A 20,395-nucleotide genomic window follows, 5' to 3' on the forward strand; every position below is an offset into this window, starting at 1 on the left:
ACACAATGAATCATATGTTAAGTGCTTCAGTAGGTTAGATAAAAACTGGACAGGAATTGAAAAAAAAAAGAAAAACAACAGAAAATTTAGAGTGCTGCAAATAAATAAGAGAAAATTTTAAACTAAAACTAACACTTTCACTTGGAATTAAGAATATAATACAACATCAAATGGATAACAACTTTCAACTTTGTTCCAGAAGTGAACTGAATACTGTCTTCATTTTGAACCAGTTGTTCCAAATGTAAACCAATCTTTTTGAAAAAACTGAATACATAAAAGAGCATTTCATTCACAGATGAAATCTATACCAAGGTTTAGATGTCTTCCTTGTATCGAAAAATGGTTGCAAAAAGATATTGTGAAGTACAATTTGATACTGAGGTCATGCTGCTCACATGTACTATATACAAGAAAGGACTCTTTATGCTTACTTAGTAGCAAACATTTATTGTTATTATTTAAACTGGTTAAGTTTTAAAAATGTGCTTTTGCCTTCAGTAAGGCCAGAGTGACATTAGTGCTGTTAGTGAGCCTCTAATTCAGCACTATTGCCACTGAGGCAATAAAAAAAGCAAGTGTCTTGGTGCATTATTTTTTTTTCAGTTAAGCAGATTTACTCTTTAACAGTGAAGCTTCAGTGGATGATTATGACATCAAAGTGTGACAGGCAGTGATTATGTACTGCAGGGGGAAAAGACGGATAAAAACAGACATTTAATTCCTTTAGCTTAAAGAGGCATTATCCCTGGCTAGTAGGGAAAATAAGCATTCCATCTTGTTTTCATTTAGAGAAAATCAGGTCCTGGTTTAACCAACTTGCCTTGTCTGAGAGATTTTCTTTTAAAATCTTAATTGTAGCATTATTACCCTTCTTTAATTATATTTTCATTTGTCATGTAACTTTTTTTTCTTTCTTGATTTTGACATTTAATGCAGGCAGCTTGTACTCCTTTCCAAAGAGCTCATCCATAAACTCCTCCCCCCCCCCCCCCCTTTCAGTAAAGCCAATGAACTGTGAAAACAATTTTAAAATGAACATACTGTATACAAAGGTTGAGGAACCTAAGTCATTAAGGAATAATTTAGGAATTTTAAAACATACTAAACTTCTTTTAAAATTTGGAAATACCTTTTGGAATGTTTATCATAATTTGTCATATTCTTTAAAAGAAAAGAAATTACAAATTCTGATGCAAGGAATGAATATTTGATATATCTCCCTGGAAATACTTTTGTTAGATTGGGTTTTAATTGCAGATATAATAGCTTCATTATTCTTTTTTTTTTTCTATATTAATGGAATATCTTGATTCCATTTTAAGTTGCATGAAATATGCAGAACAACAAATTGCTGTCAAGCCTTAAAACAAGACACTGAGAGACAATATCACAGATTAAATTCAAAACATTTTTTGGCTTTAGCTCAGAACATTTTATCCCATTAAAGGTGGAGAAGGAGATAGATGAGGGCTTGGGTTGTAGGTTTAGTCAGCCAAAAAAATAAAATAAAATAAAATAAAATAAAATAAAATAAAATAAAATAAAATATAAAATAAAATAAAATAAAATAAATAAAATAAAATAAAATAAAATAAAATAAAATAAAATAAAATAAAATAAAAACATAAATAAAAAAAATAAAAAGCTGAAAGAATCATCTTGATCTAAAGCCATTACGTGTCAATTGAGTGCCAGACTTAAAACACATGCTCTTTAATGAAGATATACCTTTTTAACTTTTCTCTGACCAAACAAAAAGGATAATTTTGAAAGCAAAACAAGAAGACAAAAAGATTGTCTGATTTTTAATATTGTTATTACTTTAAAATTCTGCACTTCTAAAAATATTAACCCTGGCTTCTGCTTTCACTAATAATATGGTAAACTAAATGGCTGATGAAGACCTTTTCTTTCAAGCCTGCTACTGAAAGCATTTTTAATGAAGAGAAAAAGGTTCATAAACAATTTGTTTGTGGGGAGAAGAGGAACAGATGAGATGATGACGGAAGAACAAGAGTGTGGAGAGTCTGATGAAATTGTAAGGAGACATTTGTCTCTTGTGTGCTGAGATTTGCATTGTTGTGTTAGAAAGGAACAAGAGAGAGAAAATTTCCAGCAATACATTGATGAGGAAAAGATGAGGGAAAATCCTACCTCCACAGAAACTGATGGCAAACATTTACTGGGGCCTAGATTTCACCTAGTTTGTTTGTTTGTTTATTTTCCCCAGCTAACAATTATGTGTCCAGATCAAGTAAAACATTCTTGAAATTATATTCTGGTTTTAGTTTAACATTCTTTGTTTACTTTTCAGCTTCTGGACAACATACTCATTAAAGTTAACTATCAACCTGCAAAAGTGTGTCTGCTCCTGTAGTTCTTGTAGGTCTGCAGTTTTCCTTCTCATCTTCCTTCTCTTCCACCTTATCTAGCTCCTGTCCTGGCTGAAACTGGTGTCCTGGAGTGGGCATAACTAAGAAAAAAGGAAAACAATTTCAAATTAACTGTTTCTAGTCTGTAATGTTTAATGTCTAAATACACAGACCAGTGTATCCTTTAATCAGACCATTGTTCCAAGGAGCTTGAAATTGCAGGACCATTGAACACTAGATTTTTCTAATGTAGAGCAATTATAAGAGCATCTGTGTTATACACTTTGCTCTGATTCAGAGTGAACATCCAGTTGGGTAGGTTAGGGGTCCTGTAGCATCAATCAGAGTCAAATTTAACACTCCTTCAATGTTTTAACATTGTTAGCAACATACAACTAAATTTCTCTCTCTCTCTCTCTCTTTTTTTTTTTTTTTTTTTTTTAAACAGGGTAGAAACAGTAAGTGCATGGTCTGCTTTTAAGCCTTAGGATGTCCTGTTAAGAAAAAATAAAATAAAAAGGAAAATTTCAGAGAACACAGGGCTTCCAATGTGCTAACACAGAAGCATACCCTAAAGCCCTGCACTGCCTGTGATCTTCTCTAAGATGATTTTAAGGTTTTCCTATACAACCTGCACTGCCATGTGGGAGTCTGAAAGAAGAATTTGATCCCCTATATATAGATGCCTAGAAGACATTTATAGAAAAGTGTCATCACATACATCTGATCTCTTCCCAAATGCACTTTTGCGATCATTATATTTTTAGGAGAGAATTTTTAGCTAATAATTTCAGACATGTAAACATGTCAGTATCTTTCCCTAAAAGATCAAGACAGGAATAATAAATCCAAAAGCATTCAGGTGGTGAAAGAGGATATGCTATTTGTTACTGCAATGAACTCTGAATGACATGCATGCATTAGGAAGACACCTCAGAAAGATTAGAGTATTTTTCTCTGATACATTTTAATATAGCTACTTTTATTTTATTTTATTTTATTTTATTTTATTTTATTTTATTTTATTTTATTTTATTTTATTTTATTTTATTTTATTTTATTTTATTTTATTTTATTTTATTTTATTTTATTATTTTTCCAGGGACAGAAGGAAAGAACTTTTGCTTGTGCAATGAATTAATGCTGACACATTTTCATCTTGATTTTCTGGTCCTTTAATTATTTCGTAATCTAGCTTCTAAAAATGTTAAGAATTTTGGCAGACTTCATGGAGTCCTGATATGAAGAATACAAAACAGGAAGCTGTTTTGAATGCTCTCACTTGATCCATCTTTGTGCTGGCAGCACAATGCCTGTAAAATCCACCTGCTGGAAGTCGGGTGGTTTATGCAAAGGGATGTCATGGTAAATTGGAAACTGCTGAATACAGAGTGAAGCTTTTTCCTGCCCCCAAACCTACCACACCAGTTTCTCTAGCTCATTACATGCCAAAACTTTTGATTGATGTGCTCACTTCAGTCACGGGTAATTTTAACTCCTATATTAAGTAGCTGCTGCTTCCACTCCATTATATTTCCTTGTATGGGGCAAATCAGAGCTCAAGCTTGGCTTGTATTGGTCTGACCTAAAAGCCAGAGTAAGCCTTTGTTTAGTTTTGTGTAGGCAGCAAGCCAATATTTCAAAACAGCTTAAGCAATCACTCTGCCTTTTCTTAATTGTCATGGTCCCTTGAAATGGAGCTATTTAGAGCTACTACATGGCATTTTGGGTGGAGCTCCAAGGAAGTAAGAAAGTTGTTAAAATCTTTCCAGATAGGAATATAAACTTTTTCATGAAATTTAAGTAAAATATTAAGTGCAGCACAGAATAACCTGTGATTGCTTTGCTTTGCATGGTTACCATAGAGAGTGAAACCTCGTTTTTTTGTTTTTTTCCACACTCTTGCTACTTAATACTCTGATTGGGTTAAGGACTGAAAGGAGTCACAGTGGCTGTTTCTGTTTGTCTGTCACATTCTCCGAAAAGAATCCCCTGCTTATATAGTCTTATAGAACCTGATCATAGGCTCAATTTCAAGAGTCAAGTGATTACTGAAAATGGGATTCATCCACCCTTCCTCCCTTAAAAGGCTCCTTAAAAAGCTCTTCATCTAAACTAACTCTTTGTATGCTCTAAATAGCTAACAGGAAAATAGCAGTACTTCAGTTCATCTCATCCTAAAATTAGTGTATAAAATGGGTGACGTTTTAGTGGCTGTTAAGGGGAAGAGTTGATGTATCTACTATTTGCTACATTTGACATCTAGATTCAGGTTTAGGGCTGTATGTCATTCAATCACCTAAAGATCTGAAAGCAATTTATATCATCTGTAGTTAGTAAGTGGATTCTCTTTTGTCTAGTTCCATTTCAGATACCACTGCTAGGACAAACTCAGTTTGAGATGGGGCCTGGTTTTTAGAGAGTAGATGGTACTCATGGCATGACCATTTAGGTTTGCAAACCTCAACTCCCAAATTAGATATATAGTTCAAAGATCCATGTAAAGCCATTTAGTGGAAGATTAAATATTCAGCCTCCTACCAATGTTTCACTAATGAAGTTCACATATGCGCATTTCATATACAGCTGTGCAGATCTTGGGGCTCACTGGCAAAGCAAATCTATTAAACTGTGCTGATTCTAAACAATAAAGACCAAAATTAAAAATGTGCATTGTCATGTCTGGCTCCATTTAATGTATTTCATGGAGCTTGGAACTAGACACCTAGCATCTTCAAAGTGATCTGCTGGATGGATTATTTAGGCCCGATATAAAGCCATGTTATTAAAACCATAGTATAATACATCATAAAAAAGGAAGTTAATTTAATAAATACAAACATCAGAAATGTTTATGTACCCATTTCTGAGCTAATTGTGAAGTCTTATTTTTTCATCATCAGAAATAGGCAGACACTTTTTGAGAATAGTTCTTCTCCTATAATAGCCACTTAATATAAGCCAGGTTAACTACTTCCTAGAAGGACTGACTGCCTTTATTTGGAAAAAAAGGAGACCAAAATGTAAAGCTTGGAGGTACATCTCTATACTGCTGGTGCCAAGAGTTATGTAAATTGAATCACTCCCAAAGATCCTTAAAAATCTGATGCTGAAACACAAAGAATCTACTCTGGGATATGTATTTTTAGAAGACTTTCTGAGATGCTTCATCTGCACAACTTCAAAAATAGGTTGTAGTGTTCTTTGAATCATTTAGAAATAGTTGAATGTCCTTGTTTGTTACTCCTGTTAATTTAAAAAATTTTTCTGTAGTCTATTTCATCTATTCCAAAGTCACTTTGTGGGAGAGAAAACTGTTATGTCAAGAATATATGTTTCACTTTGTGAAAATATCTGTTTATTTTCACCCCTTTGTAAAGAAATGGGAAATAAAATGGATTCTGCATTTTACTATTTCTAAAAGAGACACTGGAACCTATTATGTATTAAGATGACAAAAAAAAAAAAAAAAAGGAATCTTTATCAGGAAAGGGTTGGCAGTTATACATTATACCCAATAAAAGGAAATTACATTAGGCACAATAAAATGAATTTACATTTGAAAATTACACCTCCAGTGGCTGATTTATTCTGCCTGCTGTAAAGAGCTCCATGGTATCTCTTGCATTATGAAAGTACACATGCCACCTTTTACAAAAAGTCAACCTTTTTGAGTTTAAAAGATTGGTGATGGGAATACTGACACAAGGATGTATCATACTGATATCTAAGTGTCATTACCTCCTCAAACGACTGTGGTATAGATTCTTAATATGTTAATTCATCCAAAATAAAGCTTTCTCATATGTTGTTGTTACTATTATTATTATTGTTGTTGTTGTTTTAATAAAGTAAATAAAATATTCAAACTGAATTAACTTAGAAAATCCACTCTGTTTTAGAGGATAAGCTTAGGCAAATGTACATATCATGGATGAAAAAGGCCAAAAATAGCTTTATATTTTTAAGGAATAATTATATAAACATGTGAGTTAATTAACATGCACTTTTGCAAAGCTAAACAGGTTCCATAAAGTTTAAATTTGCCAAATTACAGGCACTATATATGGCAAAAATAAATACGCTCTAAAAAGAGATGCCATAAGCCAGCTTGCTAGAAACTCAGAATAAAGGGAATTATGAATAATAAAATCTGAGAACAATGGGTCTAAAAGAGGCCTCAGATTATTATTTAACATGCCCCCCAGCCAAGTCGGAATCAGCTATTCTATGATGTACATTGTATGCATTTCTTTATTGTTCCGAAAGACCTCCAATGCTGGACACAGCCTCCACATATAACTTAGTTCTGAGATTCGTTATCATTGCCTTAGAAAGTTTTCCTTTCCACCCAGCCTGAAATTCTCTTGCTGTTGTTGAAGTCTATTGCTACCTGTTTTAACCACCATGGACAACGAATACAAAGTACTTTCCTCTTGCAGTAGCCTCTTGTATATTTGACAATTGCATTGAATATTCCCACTTGGTATTCTTTACTTTTATTTACTTATTTATTTTCCTGTGACTTTTTCAGTTTCCTTTGTTTTATTCCTTCTAGTCTTCTAGTGATTCTTTCTACTTACTTTGGACTCTCTCTCTGTGGTCTGCATCTCCCCCTGAAGTGAAATATTCAACTAGAAAGACCTCCATCAGAAAGAGAAAATATCTTCTGATAAAGAAGAAAAGAATATCAGTTCTGAAAAGTTACATATACAATCACGATAAGGCAGGCCACAGAAATATATAAAAAAAGTGACTTACTAATAGTATAATAATAAAGCTAATAATAGAAAATATTTTCAAACACTTCAGAAGCACAGACTTCTAAGAGCTCATAATGATCACGGTATGAAAAAGCACAAAAGGAGAACATTACAGTCAAACTACTTGATTCTTGTATTTATTTTCACTAAAAAAAAAAAAACTAAGAGAAGTACTTGCAAAAAAAAAATTTTTTATCTTTTTGATGGGGATGATTTGAGACAAATAGTAAGAAAATCAATATAAAATCAATATTCATAAGAGCTCTAAAGAAGCTCAGTTGTGAGTCTTCTGGACTACTAATCATATTGATAACATTTATTTCAATACCAGAAAAATATAAAACAGCAAATCTTATACAATCTTTGAAAAGACCTCCAGGAGGACCTTGGGAACTGGAAACTAGTATAGAAATAAACATTTTTTCCATATAAGAATCTAAGTATGAAGGCAATGCTTATTTTTCTTTGATTTAAAGATGTTAGATTGGTTCGTGCAACACTACTATTAGTAGGAGAGTAACAAGGCTGTTATTTTAAAATCTTATTTAAAGTATTTTTTTTTCTTTTTAAAGACCTTTAAACTCCCAAATCATCTGTGTTCCCCTCAAGACCATTTTTATCTCCTTTTTCCAAATTTTTGCTTGGAAATAGACGTTAAAAATGAATTTTCATGTGTTCCATTTTGACGCCTACTTAAAGCACTGAGCAAATCCACTTCTTCATGAGATTCAAAGTTAAATGTAAATATATCATCGTATCTGTAAAAGAAGAAAGAACCTCATATCAATATGCAGATATTCCACATTGTCTATATATTAACTTCATATATCAGCTGTATCAACTTCAGGGACAGTCCCAGTCCAGGATTTTTGACAGCCTTGAATATGGCTTTCACTGTTACTTAACTCCAAAGTCAGGTTTAATACTTTCGTCTTTTGCCATCAGAAAATGTTTTCCTTGGTTAAATGGTATATATCAGAATTAACAAATTCCTTTCATTTCCCTATGGCACAAGATTCTTTATTTCATTTATTATTATTATTATTATTATTAATAATAATAATAATAATCTTTTTACATAGCTGGGATGATGCTCTTATTTTGGGTTTAAATCAGGTTTAGTTCAATTTAATATTCAGAAGGATCTATATAAAAACACTTTACCATTATAAAAATACCAAACAGTAAATTAGTAAAGTGATCCTAATGGAACCGTTATCAGACTGAACCTTTGTATCAATGTAATAAATTTACTGTCTTGAAGTAAATCAAGTAAAGCTCAAAGTAAATGCATTTTTGCTGGTACAAAAGAATCTATAGTGGGGATTTATGCCAGCTTAGATGTGTGAGCTTAAATTCACTCCCATACCTTGGCTATTTGAGTCAAGTCTTTAAGATAGACATAGTGTAAGTCAACTGGGAACACACTTAGAGGAAATGGCTTAAGCTAAGCTTCAGTAAACCAGTCTGAAACGGAAATAAGTGTGTTTAATGAGATCGTATTGGATTATAAAGTTAAGTTTGGCGTAAATTTGGTGCATTTTTTTGCTTGCATATACAACATCTGTTGTACTCTGAACCTCAGCTGTCACTTTCTCCTTAGTAATTCTCCCAGTTCCACCTTGAAATATATTTTATTCAAGCTCAGCTATCAGCTTTCTTTCAAGTATAGCCTTCAAATATAAGCAAATGTGTGTCAAGTAATTTAGGAATATGCATGAAAGAAATATGATTTTCCCTCATGAATCAATCAATCCTCTCTTCTTCCTATACTACCTATACAATTCTTATAAATGATGCCTTCACAATTCTATTGGGAGATTAAATAAGTGAAATGTTAATGCTGTTCTCATATGAGAGAAAATACATGTAGATTCCCAGTGCTCTGTAATCATGCTTCAAGATCATATTCATATCCTTGAAATGCTGGCTGCCTAAAATACTACAATATATGTTTCTTTTAAGAAATTAAAAAAGAGAGAGAGAAAAAAGAAAAAAAAAAAGGAAAGAAACATAAGTAGAATAAATGTCATTCTGTGAGAACCAATTTAATTAATTTGCTTCAATTGGAACCTTGCAAAGGATTTACAAACAAAAGGTTGGGATTGCAATTAACATGTTCCCTTGTCCCTGAGCAAGCCTCCCTTTTGATCTTTTCAGATGACAGGAAATGTGTCTTAGGAATTAGAATGTAATGCCATGATTGATGGAGAGGTATCAGGGCTGAGCAAGAGAAAACTCTTCAGGCAAGCATGTGCCACTGTATTTATTTCACTGCCCCTCCTCCTAGTTCTTGCTTGAAAGGAACCTTTCACCTTGGTTCAGCTTGTCATTAGCAAGAGCACTACTGATGGGCGTTTCTCTTTCTTAGCTATGATCTCTGGAAGCTATGTTCTGTGTTAGGTGCCCCTTTCTTTTGACCTGCTTTGGATTGCAACTTTGCTTTCAATAAGAACACAGCAGTCTTTTCACAGGTTTATAGTTACTAATGCAGATACAGCCTAAGGAAAAAAAAAATTAAAAATCCTGGTAAGCTTTGTCCCTTAAACCTGAACTAGCTTGGTGGTAAAACATACAGTATACATGCAAAAGGCAGGGTAGTTTTTTTTGTTGTTGTTTGTTTGTTTGTTTTGGTTTTGTTCGTTTGTTTGTTTTGTTTTTGTTCGTTTGTTTAGGTATATCAATAAAATATCTCAAGTATTGAAAGTGGTATAGCTGGAATTTGCACAGGATAGTTTATTTCTTGTAATACTGCTTCATAAAGTATGTCATCAAATAAGTTACTACCAAAGACTTGGTCAAAACAAATATGTTCAGCAGTCACTTTTCTCAATACACAAAATGTGCAAAATGATGTGGCTCAAGTGTCGTTAATAGGACTCAGCTGCTTATATCAGCTGGTCCTCAGAGTCGTTAGTTGGTCTTTGAATTATTTTGCAAATTATTTTGCAAATAGCTTAAATTATGTTTAAAATAAAAATAATGCATTTTATGCCAATGGTTTTTGTCTTGTGACTGCTCAGCTGACTCATTGCCATCCAAAGTATGATCAGATTACTGATATTGTACCACAACTGCCTCTTGTCTTAAAGAAAAAGTTGACTTTAGCTAATATTTGCTTATGCTATTCATCTGTTATACAACCTATGCATGAAGCAGTCATACGTGGAAAAACCTGGTCCAATCTGATTAAATATGGAATTAGAGAATTCTGGGAGGAAGGTGAGATGCTTTTCATGTTCATTTATGCACCCAATTCCATGATAATCTTTAGAGATTTCTATCATAATAACATTGTCATTCTTATTTGTGTAGCCTATTTTAATTATTTCTAATGACAGGAGACTCATCAGAAAATATAAGCATATGACTAATTTTCAGTATATACATAACTCAGTCCTTGTTCAACAAAGTACATTATTCTTTATAATAGGTTATACATTATAGAATGTTATAAAGTCATGCTCTTTTCTTAAAAAAAAAGTTTAAATGATTTTCTCCATGGACTGAGGGAGAACAGTGAAATTCTTTAGTTTCAAATAAGAAAGAAAATAAACCCTTCTGTTTTACATAAAGATGTCTAAGTAATTTATGCAATGGCTGTATAACCCCTACAAATCTAAAATAGCATTTCTTAAATAAGTATGACTGAACAGGAAATGTAGCAAGAAACAGGAATCTATTGAACCAGTTAGAGCTTTTAGGAGTGCCACGTGTCTGTGCTGCAAAGGGAGAACTCCCCTGTAACTGAAGAGACTTGTTGGCATTAGTTCTTTCTGGGATTTTGCCTTTACTAACTAGTTTTTTTATTAAACCCTACCAAACTTCAAGGAGGTTTCTCTCAGGTGGCATATTACAACAGAATACAGCAGCCTTTTATAGACTTATATAAATAGGGTTAGCTGATTGCTAAGAGAATTAGAGGGAAAACATCTGGAAAAACAACAACAAAACACCCTTATACCTTAAAAGCTGTGTTCAGAGGTACTTGTGTGAGTATACATAAAAGTCTAAATAAGTACACATTAACGATAGCAGATATATACCCTAGCTTGTTAATTAAGCTATCATGTAAAGATCCTGCAGTAAGCAGTCATTAGAGAGACTCTCAACAGACTTACCTCTCCTTTTCTCTCAATTTATTCTACTAGTCTTTTCATTACAGCTGAGGAAAAGCAGGAAAAATAATGTGTGAAAACTAGATCAGGAATGACAGTTGACTCTGAGCATAGCATACCTATGAATTTATTTCATTTGTTAAAAAACAGAGACGTCTTAATTGGCAAGAAGTCAGCATCACTCATTTTCTGACTTCTCTGTAGCCTTTCAGACAAAGTTTTATTCAAGTTGGAGGCTTTATTTCTTTTTGACTGTTTAAAATGTTTGACTGGTGAAAATATTCTTTAAGGAAAACTGTGGTGGCTGATCCAATTGTTTTATATTGTGGGATATATATGCAGTTTCCTCTCTGCATGTGTGTGCTGTGTATTCATGATGTGTTTATGAATGAAGCTATTTGTGTAAGTTAGAACGATGCATCTGACAATTAATTTGATACTCCATAATATTTAGATAATGAAACAAGGCCTTTGTTAGGAAAATGAAGGGGGACAGAGAGTAGAGTGAACATAAGCTTGACCAGGAGCAATTTCAAGCCAGAAGAAGAAATTTGCTTTTCTGCAAGCCTTTTGAAAGCCTGTGATCCCAAATTGAGAGCCACTAAGTTTTTTGTTGTTGTTGTTTGTTTGTTTTGTTTTGTTTCTTTTTAAGGTTGAATGAGAGAAGTATAAACCTGCAGACCTTGGAGGAAACAACTTGTAACATAGATACCTATCTTCCTTGGCCTTCCAGACCCAAGGCTAGACACTACTGATATTTCTCCTTTAGACTTGAAAAGGAATATCTCATAGGAGAGGAAGTTTGATAACAAAATCGGGTATCAGAAAAGCTATTTGTTCTTGGAGAAAAAAATGAATGTTTACCTGAACACTGGAGAAATAAATAAATAAATAAATAAATAAAACAAATCAAAACAAAACACTAGTGTTTCTTTGCTTGTGGCTTCAAACCACTTCTGTCCAGTGTGTGGTTTAACATGGGATCTTTCCAAGGCCATGGTCCCAGTGCTTTTGCAGTCTGCTTGTAATTTTTCATTATTGATTTCTCAAGCTTCTCTCTTTCAGTGACGATAGGTGATTCTCATTTCTTTTCTTTCCTTTTGTGTGTGTGTGTGTCTGTGCGCATGCGTGTTATGTTTCAATTCACATCTCTGTTCTCAGATCTTTTTCCAAGGAGAGTCTGGGGATATAGAAGAGTGATGTAGACCTGGGTCTTATTTTGACATGCGGACATGCTGATCGGGGTGCCAAGACTGAAGTCTAAGTGCAGTGGAGTATGCCTGTCCTGCTTGTAGGCAATTTATTTTTTTTTCTAGACTAGCAGCATTAATAAAGATGAAAAATTTCCTTCTGCTGATGTTACAACTTTCTCTCAAATCTATTTTTACAGGAACAAGTTCCACTTAGTTTGTCCTGATGTCAGTGCAATCATACCAAGTGTTTACATTACTTCTGTTGCAGATATGTCACTTACAAAAGCTAAGCAAACTACACAGTCCCAAGGACTAGGTTGTCTATGTAAACTATTAGCACAGTTCCTATGGTTTTGTGTTGAGTGAACTATTCTTCTCCCAGGCTATGTCCAGTATAGATGATGGCTGGCCTGGTTTAGTCAGCTTATATCAGACAGGTGGATGCAGCCACCTTTACTCAGTCAATACAAAAGTTTAGCTTGATAGTGAATCTACATACTGGGACAGGTGTTGTCAGAGACAAAAAAGCAAACAAACTGAAACTTTTTATATACTACTTTGGAGGCAGTCATAGTGTTCAACAATTGTCCTACCCAAGATCTAGTACATGCAAATTCTCCCTAGACAATGCAGAGAAAGCCTTTTTGGAGGTTAGGGAATCATTTAATTAGTTTCACATAGACAATTTGCATTTGTCTGGGGTGGAGACCATCACTGTTATAAGAATCTGATTAGATTTCTTACTGATTTCTTCATGAAAAGGCAGCCAACAAAACCGTCAGTTATATACATTCTTGAGTGCCATCTACTGGCACCTTTTCTATTAGAAGTACATATCCACATTTGCATGTATGTGTGCATATATATATATATATGCTTAAACATGTATGCATATGTACATGTACAGATATGCATACATACATCTGTACTTGCATATAGAGATATAAATATGTATAAGGTGGAATTGTTATAAACACCTTACAATGTGCATTTGCCCATTTAAGAGATCTGACCTCATTACTACTGTGTTTAGAAGCTAGCAGAATTAATGAATACACTTTTCCTATGAGTCTGTATCCCTTATTCCTAAGCAATTCCATGTCCCCTCCCATGTGCACAGAACAGCTCTAAGCTCCCCATCTCCATAGCACCTTCCTATCCTCTGCAAATTGGCTGTTATAATTGTTCTTTCCTTAGAGGTAACAATAATTTCTGTTCTTTACTCTGTCTCCACAGTTTGCGAAACTTTTAGAACATGCACATCATTGAGCTGTCTCCTGTTCTTCTCAGATGTGGCTGACATTAATCATTGAGGATGTAAAAATTACCAGGCAGAATAGTACAAAATACAGAAACTGTAATCCCATCTCTAATTTCATTTTAATTGAGTCCATTTTCATGTAGTTCCTTTTAATTATTTGGCTGCCCTAATAATCATTAAACACAAATTATCAGTTAAATAAATATATCATTTCTTCTTGAAGAAGATATAAATATTTATTTATTGTTTTAGGGCTTAGAGGTGGATGTTCAGGTACTGAACACATACTGAACATGCTGCTGTACATACTGTTGGCATTGGCGTACATATGGAAATCAACAGGTGAAAATGTGGCCAGGATATTTTTTACAACATTTCAGATATTTTACTTTTTACTTTGCCATTGTAAGTGGCATTCTTAGAGGCTAAACACACAGTATTAGGTTCTGGGCTGCAGTAGATTTCTTCTTAATGTGATGTTAAAGAGGTGGTAATTTTCTGAAGTCTATATTCAGGATCAGTCTTTACCATCTATTTCTGTCCCACAGAAAATTCCTTGTCCTGTTTGTACCAGATAATGACAAAGAAATACGAAAAAAAGACATGCACTCTCTGTAGACCAGGTATCATTTCAGAGGCTATACATCTGTTCTCTGTCCAGATGATGAAGTGTACTAGTAGACATTTACCAGAAACAACTGCTATTTATGAACTATCAAGCCAAGTAACTATCATTTGTGCCTTTTCAGTGTGGTCCTCTCTTACTCCATGTATTTCACCCTTCTGACAATAAAGGCTTGAGAAAAAGCATTTCATGTGCCCAGTTTTAATTTTATCCTTAAGAAACAAAATTCAGAGCTGAGCCCAAGATACGTAGAGTTACTAAATATCTATAGAAATAGCATTCAGAAAGAAAAAATACTTTTTCTAGTGTATAACCATTAGGTAAACTGAAAAACAAAACTTTGCCATAGAATCATTAATCTATTGAAATGAATCAAGATCCTGACTTAAAACATTTTATTCCTTCTTTTTTTTTAAAAACAAAAAACAAAAACAACAACAACTAAAAATCACTTGCTACATGAATAGTTTTGGTCTTAAACTTTCAAAAGAAAGAACAAAAAAAATTTAAAAATTGTAATCCTTTTGGAAAATGTGCTTCATGATATAAGTAGTTTGAGCAAAGTTTTGTATAAAAAAAATATTGAGAAAGGCTAAAAATCACCTCTAATTTAAGCTAACACAAAATAGGGAAAGGTAATAAACAACATGGAGTAGAAAAATAGAGTAAAAATATAAATCAGTTTATACAAATTAGTCAATGTGTCATTCAGTTATTCTAGTTCAATTTAACATGATTTTTAATGCTCTGGCTTTCCAATTAATATCCATTTACTCTTTCTAACCTCTGCTTTTTTTCTGCCTACTGATGTGTCCTACTTCTTTATAATTGAAGACCCTATCTATTTATATATATACATATATTTAATAATCATCACTATATGTGTGCATATTATCAAAAATATCACTTTCTTTATTGATTTCATTTTTATATTAAACCTTGATTGATTTCAATTTTTATGAAATCACTGCTTTACAAGCTTTGTTTTAATTCCTGGCTAGTTCTGGTATCTTTTTAGGAATTTTAGGAGTTTTATTTTTCTACAAGACATCTGTTGTATCATTAGAAATATGTTACATTCTACATGTTGGCTTTTAATTTTAAATTAGATCGAAACAGAATAGAAACATAAACAAAAAGCAGTATGTGGTTTCCTGTTATCTAGTTTCTTCCCCTCGTTCCTTTCCTACAGCTTAACTGCTCATCTTGCCTTATGTAAATAGCTGCAAACTATGAAAAAGCAGATAGAAAACAGTTACCAATGTTTCTCTGCATTCATGTCACACATACATCCACTTCACTTATCCTCCAGAATAGCTGGTATTATGGAAACACAACTATTGATTTTGATGAGCTTCGGATTAAGATCAAAAGAAATGGGAACTTTCAATAGGTCATTTCCCAATGGGGGAAAAAGTAAGATTTTCACCCACTGTTGAATCATAAATAAAGAGCAATATCATGATTTAGTCTTTTAACCCTAACCTGACTTGATAAGATCTGAGATTTTGTTGGAAGTAGACTTTGGAGCACGATACATTAGAAATCATAATATTGTAAGCACAGCCTCATGCATTATGATTTTGAAAACAGGAAATCTATGAAGAATTTGGAATTAGATGATCATTAAGTTTCTTTCAGATCTAAACCATTCTATGATTATATGAATTATTCAATAGGTAATTATTTTTTCATTCACTTATCCCACAGTGTATTTAAACACTTTTCTATTACTTTAGAGTAGACTATAGACAGTAAATGAGTATATATACCAATCTCTATAGTCAAATGAATCATTTTACATTATATCCCATTATAGTCTCTCACAGGTTTTCTGAAACTTTCAGCTTTCAGGTTGAAAATTCTCAGGTTTCTATCTGAATATGATATTTATTGGTACTGTCATTATCTTTATTACCAGTTACTAATTTCTGTATGAAGATGTTCTGTGCAAGACATCTGGCCAGTTTTAAAAGTAACCAAGACAGGGGGAGAGAAATAATATACTTTACTGAATATAAAAATATCTATTTGTAATGGTTTTTTAACAGCTTTAGTTCTTCAAATAATGACAGTAAAATTTAAATTTTCCAGTATGATGTCTTTACTGCCAAAGTCTTTAATGCAATAGTCTTTTAGTGTTCCCAGAAAAGCTGAAGTGAAAATCCAAGAATAAATAATATAGCATTAGATTGTGCTATTTGAGAAATATTATCTGATCCTACAATTAAAAACTACAATGATGAACACATTCAAAAACAACATTAAAGTTGTGTGTTCCACAGAGCAGACTGAATACTTGGCAGAACAATTTAGGAAACAACACTATACAAAAAGAATGAATTATATGACCAACAATAGAAATGATCCAAGGGGAAAAGAAAAAATAAATGGTGGGTGTGACAATTTTAACAACAAATATTCAAGCTATTAGTAGAATGTCTTATCCACATAATAATAACACACCATAAAGAATGTACAATTTAAACTTAACACAGCAACATTATTTATATTTTACATCAATTCTATAAAATGGTATAAAAAATAAGGGTATAGATTATATTTCTGGTCATCCTTAAAACCTTCTTTGTAAGATAATAGATGACATCAATATATGTCTTTTTCAATATTCCCAAATAAAGGGATTTATTTTACCTTTCTTTTTCTTCCTTCCTTCCTTCCTTCCTTCCTTCCTTTTTCTTTCTTTTTCTTTCTTTCTTTCTTTCTTTCTTTCTTTCTTTCTTTCTTTCTTTCTTTCTTTCTTTCTTTCTTTCTTTCTTTCTTTCTTTCTTCCTTCCTTCCTTCCTTCCTTCCTTTCTTTTTCTTTCTTTCTCTTTCTTTCTTTCTTTCTTTCTTTCTTTCTTTCTTTCTTTCTTTCTTTCTTTCTTTCTTTCTTTCTTTCTTTCTATTCCAATTCATTTCACATTTTGTCTTTGAAGTTTACTATCTGCCTTTATTTACCTTTGATGGTCTGGTAAGACTTCTGCAGAACAGTTCATATACCTAGGCTAATATATCATAAATGAGAAGGCTTCTGTTTGAAGTACCATTTTAAACTATTTTAAGCTATAATAAACACATTATTTTGACATACACTCACTAATAACATTTCACAGCTTTTAACTAAGCTGGTAAGCACTTTTTTTTTTTATCTTCTTTTTTTTTTTTTCTTTTTTCCCCCTTTCAAAGAAAGGTACCCGTTCCTGATCATGTACTGTTTCTGCCAATACTCTGATGTCTTTATTTAGGGAATTATAAAGAATGGCTTGGAGCCTTCTACCATCTCAAAAATAAAAAATGAAATTAAAAAAATAGGCATTGAAGGGGAGGAGGATGAAACCTATTCAGAAGACCGATGACAGCTTTTCATCTGTGGATCATACTGGAGGATGCTTTCTTCCATAAAAATAGATCCTGCAGTGTTGTTTGCTCCTCACATTTCACAAAGGCCAATTATTCTTAAAAAGGAAAAAATACCCTTAAAACTGTGAAGTCAGCTGAATCCTACAATCCTCATTCAGCCAAACTGAATACCAGCCAACTGGTTTTTTTTGTTTTTTTTTTTTTTTTCTTTCAGTTATTACTATTTTACATGTTAAGGCAGACAGAGTTGACTCCTAAAAGAAGTAGACTGTTCTAGTAGCCACCCCTCCCATCCTTCAAGAAACAATACAAACCTGAGTCAAATCAGCTCATGCAACTTTGTTTCACAAAGAGACCATTTTGCTGACAATATCTTTATTTATTTGTTCTGATTATTATTTTTGGGGGGTGTGGTCCTTTGGGGACCCAGGAGTTGGACTCGATGATCCTTGTGGGTCCCTTCCAACTTGGATATTCTATGATTCTGTGACTATTTATTTATTTATTTGTATGAGAATGCTGTTAAAGAGGGAAAAAAGCCACAGAAAAAGGAACATTGTGATCATTATTAAATAAACTGTCATCCTGTCTAACTGAATGAAGTGATTTAAATGTCAACATAATGAGCTGTTTTGAGTTTATTTTTTAACTTATAATCTGTTAATTAATGATTAATATGTGCCTTAAAGACATAGCCCACTGCAGGAGGTACTGCCAAGGCATTTTACCTCAGCAGGAGTGCTAGGCAATAGTTAACACAGATTAAGCAATTGGGACAGTTCTTCAGCTGGTTAGGATTTAACTTGGTATTTTCTGGAGGACAATAAAAATATACTTTGAAATGGAAATAGGCTACAGAAGTGTCTTTCAGAAGGTGAGCAACGTGTAGGGTTAGAATATGAAAGAGTCTTGGTCTACTGTAGTCCCTGAGGATAGATATGAAGTGATAACATTGGAAATTCATTAGCAAGAGACATTCGGGATGAACCATCAAGCAGACCAGTTCCTATTGAGAATGCCAAGTACTGAAAGATCAGTGATGGTATTATTTATCAAGATAAATGTTTCAAACATAAACAAAAGCAGGGGTTGTACTTACAAGATGGCAGTAAGGGAGTTATAAAGTCTATCACTCCTATTTACTTTCAGGTCTCCTGGAGAGCTGATGTCTGGCTGAAATAACAGCCACTGAAACTTTCAGTTTCTTTTTCAAATCAGCTAGTTAGTTATGAAAATAATAATAATAATAATAAAATATATGATCATATTACAGCCAAGTTATTCAGTTATTATATATATCAGATTGATTGCTTTATGCCATGTGAGCCAATGGTCTTTTCTTAGTGCTGTGAAATAATTGAGAAGGCTCACATCTTTGGGTGTCAGCCCCCAAGTTATAGTATGTCATGTCACTAAGTGCCAAATATTTTATTTAGCTATCGAGGAAAGATTTGAACTGGGAAGGTCAAATTATTCCCTGTGAGTGCAGACCACAACACCTGTATCGGACGCCATTGGTCCCTATAGTATCAAAAGCCCTGTAATCCTCTACAGATAGAAACTGGAAATTTGAATTTAAAGTATTCCTACCTTACCCCACCTGCTACTCTCCAATATTTATACAAGATAGCTTTGTAGTTTTCATAATTTCTTACAACTTCTTGACACCATAATGTGATTGAAAAAAAGTTGTTGAATTTAGTGATTAGGGTAGCAAATATGGCTGTAGGAAAAACAAGAGAGGATCATCATAAAGTTTCTTCATTTCTTCAGTTTACTGAAGATAGTAGCCTAATTTTTCTCCCCTCAAGCTGAAAATGCAGTGAAGTAGATAAACATCTCCTGAGGTCCCAGACATGACAACGTAGGCATTAGTTAAGTACTTTTTAGGTAAAGGAAAAAAAAAAAAAAAAAGCACTTGGTCAGTATGATACATATTTTAAGAGATGAAATTAAATTAGTCCAACTGAGAAAATCTCAAAAAAGTATCTCAGAAGTATCTTAGTAAAAAACAAGTGAATATTACAACTAAAATCAACTAACCTCTAATTACAAATTCATGTATGTAGAGGCATTGCTTCACCTTATAGATCAATGTCTCTGATTTCTTTTTATTTTTCCCCTTATATTAGTACAATCAACAATTGATTTTTTTTTCCATATTATATTTTTCCATTTTCCATTTCCATAATTTTCCAAATTATATTTCTCCATTTTTCTTGGAGAAATATCAAACTTAACTTAGTCAAAATCAGAAGTGTTCAGCTCTTCAAAATCACAATGTGGAGTTTCAGATGTACCTTGTACTTGTAAAAAGAATTACTGTGTGCTGTATTAAGGTTTCCAACCATCTGAATGCTTCCTACAGCCTGATGCCTACCTGTATACAGATCTGTGTACAGTCGTGGTCCCAGAATATACTTATTGTTTGTATTTGTATATGTTTTCACTAGCATTCAGGCTTCTTCTTTTTTTTTTTTTTTTTTCACTGAATTTGAATTTCTTGAAATACTAAGTCACTGTCTAAGTCACCTCACCATATTCTATTTTTTTGTTGTTCTTCTTTGTCTAAAATATATTTTTGTAATAGTCCTAAATTATAATGACAAACAAATGCAAGACATGTTGAAGTTCAGTGCAGAGAAAGAAAAAACACATTAAAAAGGAAATAGTTAGCTGGACTTAAAGGGAAAATAA

At 33.0% G+C, this 20,395-nt stretch overlaps 1 protein-coding gene across 3 annotated transcripts in view; it reads right to left on the minus strand.

The window, feature by feature from the left end:
* The window catches only part of LOC310896257 (uncharacterized protein), a 51,516-nt gene that overhangs the window by 22,467 nt on the left and 8,654 nt on the right, over positions 1-20,395 (minus strand). The window contains exons 2-4 of one of the 3 annotated variants that reach the window (XR_014581318.1): positions 7,832-7,896; positions 6,959-7,044; positions 1,633-2,476 (exon numbers count right to left, since the gene is read on the minus strand). Coding sequence is in view for 1 of the 3 variants with exons in the window: in XM_083828321.1 (XP_083684447.1) it covers positions 2,355-2,476; positions 6,959-7,044 (208 nt within the window). In the remaining 2 variants the exon portion in view is untranslated. Of the gene's footprint in view, positions 1-1,632; positions 2,477-6,958; positions 7,045-7,831; positions 7,897-20,395 lie in introns of those variants that run through there. The other 2 variants (XM_083828321.1, XR_014581317.1) reach the window with 2 other exon arrangements.

The sequence above is a fragment of the Anser anser genome, assembly GCF_964211835.1.
Source record: "Anser anser genome assembly, chromosome: 3".
Classification (NCBI taxonomy): Eukaryota; Metazoa; Chordata; class Aves; order Anseriformes; family Anatidae; genus Anser; species Anser anser.